A 9,274-nucleotide genomic window follows, 5' to 3' on the forward strand; every position below is an offset into this window, starting at 1 on the left:
ATGCCCCCTTCTGAATTTATACCACGAGTTAGGGTATAAAGACATTTAATTACTTTTCATAATGTTGAACATGGCAGTGACAAAGTAGTAAAAAACCCACTCACCGTAAGAAGAAAGCGTAGCAGGGCGAGAACCCAAGGCGGCTTGGCGAGCCGTTTCCTCAGGGAGGCGGGCCCAGCGAGCGACGTCACCTGACGAAGCCGCGGCAGCGGTCACGTGACGGCGCTGCCAGGCTCGTTCCCCGGAGGCGGGGCCCGGGCGCGCTGTTACGTGACGGAACCGCCGTAGCACCGCCCCTTTCGCTCCTCAGAAACCGGGGAAGACGGCAACGTGGCAGACACCGACCCCCACCCCCCGAGGACGCGACCACCGTGCTGGTCCTGCAGGACTTGGCCAACCACCTGCGCATCCGTTCCATCAGGGCCACCCCACGTCGTGGTGCAGCGCGGCCGAGGTCGTGTCGGTGCTCTTCTTCCACGCGATGAGCTACAGACAGAGCCGGAGCCGCCGGACAGCGACAGGTTCGTCCTCTCCATAGGGCCATGCGGCTCCACTGCTCTGTGCCGCCTGGGCGGAGGCGGGCGGCACCAGTGAACCTAACCTGCTGAACTTGAGGACAATTCACTGTGCCCCGGAGGGACATCCCACCCCGAGACTGTCGTCTGTCGATGTGGCGACAGGATGGCTGGGTTGGGCGCCGCGTGTGGAACGGTTTATGCTGGCGAGTACTGGACCAGAGCCAGCTACCGGGTGTTCTGCCTCCTGGGCGACGGCGAGGCCTCGGAGGGCTCTGCTTCCCACTACAGTTTGGATAACCTCGTGGCAGTCTTCCACGTGAACCGCTTGGGACAGAGTGGCGTGGCGCCCCCAAAGCACCGCGCAGACATCTGTCGGCGTCGCCGCGAAGCCTGTGGGTGGAACACTCGGGTAGGGAGTGGATGGCCAGGACGTGGAGGCCTTGTGCCACGCGTTTTGCCAAGCGACTCGAGTGAAGAGCAAGCCCGCTGCCGTAGTTGCGAAGACCTTCAGGGGCCAGCGTATTCCAGACGTTGAGGATGCGGAGAACTGGCATGGAAAGCCGGTGCCGAAAGAAAGAGCAAATGAAGTCATCAGACTAACAGAGTCAGATACGGACCAACATGAATCTCATACCCAAACCCCCTGTTGAAGGCTCACCTCCAGTCAGCGTCACAGATATAAAAATGACCTGCCTGCCTGATTATAAAGCAGGTGACAAGATAGCTACTCAGAAAGCATATAGTTTGGCTCTAGCTGAACTGGGCCATGCAAATGAAAGAGCCATTGTCCTGCATGGCGACCCAAAGAAGTCCATCTTTTCTGAGATATTCAAGAAAGATCACTCTGAGCGTCTTATTGTTTTACTGCGGAACAGAACTGGCCTGTGCCACACGTGGTCGAACCGTTGCTTTTGTTAGGACTTCAGCTGCCTTTTTGACCAGAGCGTTTGATCAGATCCGGAAGGGAGCCATATCTCAAACCAGTGTCAGTCTTAGTGGTTCCCACTGCGGGGTGTCCGTTGGTGAAGATGGCCCCTCCCAGATGGCCCTGGAAGATCTAGACATGTTCCGAAGCATCCCCAATTGCACTGTGTTTAATCCAAGTGATGCCGTCTCGACAGAGCGTGCTCTTTATCTGGCTGCCAACCCCAAAGGGGTTGTGCTTCGTTCGGACCAGCTGGTCAGAAACTGCAGTTATCTATACCCCCCAAGAAAATATTGAGATGGGACGGGCCACGGTCATCCACCACATTGTTAATGACAAAGTCACAGTTATTGGAGCTGGAGTTACTCTGCCCGAAGCCTTAGCAGCTGCCGATGCTCTTTCTCAACAGGGTATTTCTATCTGTGTCATTGACCTGTTTACCATTAACCCCCTGGATGCTGCCACCATCATATCCAGTGCAAAAGCTACAGGCGGCCGGGTTATCACGGTGGAGGATCACTACTGAGAAGGTGGCATTGGAGAAGCCATATGTGCAGCCATCTCTGGGGAGCCTGGCATCCACGTTCATCAGCTGGCAGTGTCAGGAGTGCCTAAAAAAAGCGGGAAACCTAGCGAATTGCTGGATATGTTTGGAATCAGTGCTAGACACATCATAGCAGCTGTGAAATCCACTTTAATGAACTAAAATAGCTGATTTCTTAAAAAGTCAGTCTGTTCACATTGGTTTTAAAACACTGGTCTCTTTATATTACATTCATGCTTGTAGTGACAAAGCTATCATTTATATCTATAGTGTTGGGCCTTTTTTTGTTTTTTAAACAAAGCCATTTAACACCTTTCCTCATTCCTAATTCAGAAATTCAGGTCAACTACCTCTTAAACTGTGACTATATATCCAAATGTCACTCTCATTTCTGAATCATTAAAGCAAGTTATAATAGTTGAAGTAACAGAATAGTAAACAAAACCACCACCTCATACAAAGTTTGATGATAAGACTACAAATAATCGACCAGGTTGGGAATTAACATAGGGTAACAGTTCTTTAAATGTGTGTAATTTCTTTGTATGTAAAGAAAATGTGAATTTCATTGTAGGCTTCAGTAGCCTAGGTTTTGAAGCAAGTTGGAGCTTTCATGTAATGCCATCCTACCTGCAGCTTCCTGGGTAATGTTTGACTGCAGTTCCCTGGGCATTTCCTTGGAAGTTTGCCTTCATCTCTCCTCTGCAGTTTAGAGGCTGAAGGACAGCAGTGAAAGCTCTTATGATGTACCGTGCTGCTTGCAGTGACTGTTCTGTAAAGAAGTGAAAGCCTGATTAGTTCTAGTTTGCACACTACACTGTTTCGTGAGGTTTCAGAAATGTTTCATTTTCTCAGTGACCAAACCACGTTGCTAACTTGATTATATTCATCTACTAAGGACACTAGAGTCAGTGTAATAAAGTATTTAAAAACCAATAGCTTTATTCAGTTTATGCCATGTACGTGTGACTTGGTTTCTCTCTGATAAGGAAAAACCTTCTGTCTAAACCAGAAGCAGAAAGAGTCATGTCCCCCAACAGTAATCCTGGGAAAAGGTCCGAGCTGCAGACAAATCACTGGAAAACAACGTGTGGACAGAAGCAGGCCCCTTGCTTTTCACTGTGAGTACATAGATTATGTGGCTGGAATACAAGAACAAAGTACCAGTCAGGAAAATCAAACACGGACCCAAGGTTCAAAAGTAAGTTTAAAATTACTTTTTGTCAGGAAATTAGCTCCTTAGTTTTATTACCTTCACTAAGTGCCCTCTTTAAATTCTTTGGAGACATAACCAATTTGTCTCTGGGTCATTGTTCTAGAAGGTATTGCAGAGACCAGAAATTGCCAACCGGGGAATCAGAGAAGTTGGGGCCTGCTCACGATGGTAGTAGTGCTGTCTGTCCTTTTTCTCTGAGCCGGTTCTGGTTTCTCCTTTTGAAAACTGATCATGATAATTGCTCTGTTTATTTCCTAAGATTTAAAAATTATTTTGTAAAAATTAAAACAGTTGCTATAGGATTACTGTAGAAATTTAGAAAATACAAATGCACCAAAAAATTTACCTCATTTGTCTCACAGACACACAAAAAAATCCACTTAGAGCCTGTGATCTCTAACTGTAGATCTTCCAATATGGTCATTCCCATCTAGTAACATCAATCAAATATATCTGTGAGTGGGTTGCTACTGAATAACAGTTCTTCATCCTTAAAGTTTTCAAACCCTAGTACTGATGCAGAAACAGGGTAAAATAAATAGATAAAATACCAGCACAAAAGTACTTGTCCTAACTTGAGTGTGTATACTAAGAAAGGGCTTCAGCTTTTATGGTTGTAACTTGAATGTGGGGTGCAAGATGGTCTGTTTGCAATCAAACATGCATAAACACACCTTTAATAATAACAGCAGATCAGGGTTTGGTTTTTCTTTTTAATGACTAATGGAATCTCGGAGAGGAACAAAAATGGTTTTTGTAGGAGGGTGGGGAAGCCCTTAATCTCTCCTGTAAAGGTTGTTCCATGGGGCGTCAATCCATGGCTATCAGGTGCAGAGAAAAGAAGTAGGAGGTGAGACTTCTTACCTTGTGTCTACACTTCTTCAAGTAAGATGGAGTCAGATCCAGTTTTGTTGTATTGAATATTCTCTAGCTTTGAATCAGTCTGTAGATCTTGTAAGTGTCCATGGAAATCAGAGAGTCGTCCTGACTGACGCTAATCCTTGACCACTAAAGCTTGTGAAGATGCAGTTTTGATTTGGATGAACACCTTGTCCCTGGGTTAACTCAGGTCTCCTATTCATTGTTTTGCCTAGAAGAATGTCATCTAGATTATCAAGAAAGCTTGATGACATTCCAGGGACAGCTATGACTCCAACGGCTGCCTTGCTTATGCTTTTGCTAGCGAAGACCAGCAATCAGTCATCGAGAGTGTCACTGATCATTCAGATGGTGAATGGCTCTCAGGTTACTCCCTGATTTCTATGACTCTTAGAGATAGCAAAAGAAGAAATCAGGACATTAAACTTTTATTTTACTTTATCTAAATACATCAGTGGCTCTTAAGCCACCTGGAAGGTCAATTGAGGGACCCATTTGGGAAAATAATTTTTTTAAAAAAGTAAATTGTTCAATGTTTCTGATGTCTAAATTATGTAACAATAATGTGAGGTATTGATAGAGATTTAACATCCCCCAAGTTTACTGAACTCTGCAGGAATTACTACATACTCCAGGGCCCAGTCGGGGGTGTGGTGGGGAGCCCATGAGAAGTATTGAGCTGTTTTGGTGGCCATTACTATGGTGATATGTAAGGGAGGTTCTGGGACATTGTTGTGATAGGAGTGTATTGTTCTTAGAAACTATCATCTCCTCCAACTTTCCCGGTCCTTTCACTGATGGGGGTGGGGGAGAGTTTCCCTGAGAGAATTGCTTACAAGGTTTGGGGTTAATTCCCAGGAGTATTTCCTTGCAAGACTGGATGTTGGTTTAGACATGGGCTTGCTTCCCTGACCTTAGAGATGCAGGGATGGAGAAGAGCAGGGGATAGCAAACACCAGCAGGCAAAATCCATTAGCCTTCTGATTTTGTGTGACTGCAAGCGACGAATGACTTCACAGTTGTAAATGGTTGAAAAAAATTTTTAAAGGGTGGTATTTCATGACACGTGGAAATTGTATGAAATTCAAATCTCCATGAATAAAATTGTATTGTAATACAGCCATATTCCTTCGTTTACCTATTATCTGTGGCGCCTTTGGAGCTACCTAGGCAGAATTGACGTTAGTTGTTGACATCAGTCATAGTTGTGACACACACTTTATGGTCTGCAAAGCCAAAGGACTTACTCTCTGGATTCTTACAACTGAAGTTTGCAAATCCTGGGGTAGAGCATTGGAGCCAGATGAGGGTGACCATATGCAGGTGGAGGGGATAAGGATGGCCTCTTAAGGTTCAGGCTTTACAGCCACCTCTATCTTTGACTATAAAGTGTTGGAAGGATTGGAGGTTGCAGGCTTGTCACAGGCCACCATGTTGAGGAGTAAAGAGGCACACGCATCAGAGCAGTTCTGTGTGCTGCCTGCAATTTGGGAACAATAGGAAGGTGTGATCTCACCTAGAAAGGGACCACCACTGCTTAGAGTACCTACTTGCTGTTAAATCCAGGGTCTGTTGGCCCCAGTGTTGCTGTGTTTACGAAGATAGGCTGAATGGGTAGTGGTTTTCAACCGAGAGGAGACAAAGATGTATTTGGAGAAACCACTGGGAAGTCGGATGGAGAAAAAGTGTAAGAGAAGAAACCTCCCTTTTATTCAACTCCCACTGAAGGAACTGGGGAGACAGGGAGAGCTGAAGATTGTAGCTTTAAAGATGTGTAGTTAAATTTTAAAAATATAACCAAGTTGTGTTTTATGGCCACCGTATGTAGCCTGTGGGACCTTAGATCCCCCCCCCACCAGGGATCGAACCCGTGCCCCCTGTAATGGAAGCTTGGACTCTGAACCACTGGACCACCAGGGAATTCCCTAATAAAGCTGTTTTAATAACTGAAAATGACTGAAAGTGCTATGAGTTAGGGACAACATTAAAGATGCTTATATATAATGGAAAGAGAAAGAGGGATTTTCAAAAGAATACGGATGATGACAGCTAATGGAAAAATAAAACCATTTTGTGATAGTACACACAGAAATTGTGTCCCATCAGTCAAACCGGTTATACCAAGAAGTAGAATATCATTCTCAATATTTTTATATAAATTCAACATGACATTGAATTATTTTTATAAGCACATCGAATAAAAATGATTTATGATGAAATTAAAACAAAACTTTTTGTTTCCTTCTCTTCCTTTCAAATGTCTTCAGCATGGCTCTAAGTGGAAAGTTGGACAGATCCCCTGACTTTCCCATCCATCCTTAGGGGATAGCCGACCCTAGGGCTATTTTAAATCATAAAAATCCAATCTGTATGGGGCAGGACAGGAATAAAGATACAGAGGTAGAGAATGGACTTGAGGACACGGGAAGGGGGAAGGGTAAACTGGGACGAAGTGAAAGAGTAGCATTGACATATATACACTACCAAATGTAAAAGAGATAGCTAGTGGGAAGCAGCCACATAGCACAGGGAGATCAGCTCGGGGCTTTGTGACCACCTAGAGGGGTAGGATAGGGAGGGTGGGAGGGAGACACAGAGGGTGGGGATATGGGGATATATGTATACTGTATAGCTGATTCACTTTGTTATACAGCACAAATTAACACAACATTGTTATGCAATTATACTCCAATAAAGAGGTTAAAAAAGAAAATCCAATCTGGACTCAGAGACTACAATATGTTCAGCTTAATTTATAAGCAATGCTTTAGTCTTCGTTAAAAGTGAGATTTTGCTTCACTTTACCCAAGCAAAGGGCTGCAATTGGCAGGGAAGGGTGCCCGTCTGCAGGGAAGGGTGGGTGGCTGCCTGGTTAGGTTTCCCTTCTCCCAGCCTCTCCAACTTGCAGCTAGAGTTTTAGACCATAGAAGGGTGGGAGGAGAAGTAGCTCTTGTTTGACTGGAAGACTCTGTTTCCATAGTTTGGAAGGTGGGTAAAGCGGATGCATCTCTGTGCCTGCAACTTTATTTCACTTGTGCAAATATTTCTGAAATGTAGAGAACTTCATCACCATGTCATACACTGGAATGGATACAGGCAGTTAGACCAAAATATAACAAATACGTGTTTATTTCCACGAAGGCAAAAAGGCAGTCATGCAGTGTGCTGTAAGCTTAGCCAAGTCCCCACTCCACTGTCAGGCACTTTTACAAGCACCGTGGAGGGATGTTTGCTCCAAGGTGGGCATAGGTAGGAGTAAAGCTCAAAATCAAAAGCCAGCTTGGCAGGGGCACCTCCTACCAAGAAGGAAGCTGATCTATCAGAAGGTACGCTGCCAGGAGGACTGTACCGTAGACTCACTGGCATTCCCAACAGAGAGGTGACCAACCATTTAGTTGGGCTGAAGGGCTCTGTGGAGTGGAAGACACAGAATCACACAGAGCTCTGGAGTTGGAGTGTTTTCCTCCAAAAGGCAAACTGCTGAGTTTTCCAGTTTCTTACCTCTCATACCTTCAAAGGGAGAACAATGTGCATAAAATTTCTTGGACACAATATATTTCCCCAATGAAAAGTTATTTTAACAATCATCTGCTTAATAGATTAGTGTATTTAATAGATTAATAGATTAGTGTATTTATCATTAGTGTATTAATCATCTGATTAATAGATTGGTGTATTTCAAAAGCAGACTAAGCATGAAAATTAACTGACGCACACATATACAGACCTGTATGTTCATGTGTGTGTGTACATCACACTATTTATACCACATGTTTAAAAGAAAATATCTATATGAATGATGAGTGCTACTATATTCTCATTTTACAGATGAAAAAGCTAAAATGCAGAGAGATTACGTGTTCATAACTTGCCTAAGTTCACATAACTAACGTGTCCTGGAGCCTGAAGTTAAAGTTATGTATCTCATATAATTCTCACAATAATCTTGAAATATGTATATTATTATTATCCCCATTTCACGGATGAGGAAACCTAGTCCCAGAAAGAAAAATGTTCCTTGTCAATTTCTAAATACACAAGTTTCTAAACAAGTTGTTCCTAAATTAAATTCCATTATACTTCATCTCACTTATATTTGATTTTTCCCCCAAATTATGTTTCTGATTCAAATAGATTTTTTTCTTCAGTATAAACACTAATTTTATAAAAATAAAACAAGTAGCAATTGTGTGGTCCCATCTTAATCAGTGTGACCAGTTTCTGGGAGGGTAAGAAGCAGAGGGAAGCAAACCCACGTTTATTCTACCACCTGGGCCTGTGCTAAGCCAACGCCTGACTTTCCTCCCTGTCAGGAGATGGGCCACCGTACACCTGAGAAATATTCATGTAAACTTCCCTCGGCACCTGGATGCTGCTAAACCGATGTCTCTCGTCTTTCTGTCCTTGGCCTTATAGGTTTGCCCCTTTAGGATGAGGTCTGCTGCTCTGCTCCTGGGGCACTTACCAGAGCGTTAAAGCTCCACTTATACACAGAAGGCTTAAAAAAAGGAATGGGAAAATTACCTTTGGCCCAAGTTAGCTGTCTTCTGAAAATTACTAGGTAATCTATTCCTAGAACCCTAAAAGGTATATTTTTATTTCATCTTTTCACCTACACTAAACACCCTTCCCTGAACTATTTGTTCTGATAGCATCTACCCTCTAGGTGACAGATTAATGCTGAATATATAATAGATAGTAATTACAATAAAAAGTCACCTAACTCAACCAGCTGTACAAGTCAAGTCTATTTATTAGAAATAGGTTGGTTTGGTTCATTGGTAGTTTTACTCTTTCTGGGGAATGCAAGGATGTTAGAATACTTTACCTCTGTTTATACCAACCCACCCCTCACATAAATGCTATTGTTTTCATGTATTTTAAATCCTTCCATACACATCTATATTTTAAAAACTAACAGATTATTTTGATGTATATCATTCACACAAAAAAGTGCACAAGCTCACAGCTCAGTGAGTTTTCATGAAGTGGAAACACTCATCCAAACTCATATTGAAGCCAGAATTATAACAGCACTCCAGAAGCTGCTTTCTTGCCCCCTCCCATGGATCGTTTCCTAGTTCTTCCTCAAAGTAACCATTATTTTACCTCCTAAATCCATAGATTACCTTTACCTGGTTTTGAACTTTATATAAATGGAATAATACAGTGTGTACGGTTTTGTACCTGGC

At 43.4% G+C, this 9,274-nt stretch overlaps 1 protein-coding gene across 1 annotated transcript; it reads left to right on the forward strand.

Moving 5' to 3' along the window:
* TKTL2 (transketolase like 2) lies at positions 1–2,204 on the forward strand. The gene is given in 10 exon segments (XM_033856431.2): positions 1–33; positions 165–417; positions 420–494; positions 497–537; positions 539–680; positions 683–930; positions 932–1,122; positions 1,124–1,384; positions 1,386–1,665; positions 1,667–2,204. Coding segments are annotated over 10 exon segments (2,007 nt in total). The 3' UTR covers positions 2,150–2,204.
* Positions 2,205–9,274: the final 7,070 nt, after the last annotated feature.

The sequence above is a fragment of the Tursiops truncatus genome, chromosome 5, assembly GCF_011762595.2.
Source record: "Tursiops truncatus isolate mTurTru1 chromosome 5, mTurTru1.mat.Y, whole genome shotgun sequence".
NCBI lineage: Eukaryota > Metazoa > Chordata > Mammalia > Artiodactyla > Delphinidae > Tursiops > Tursiops truncatus.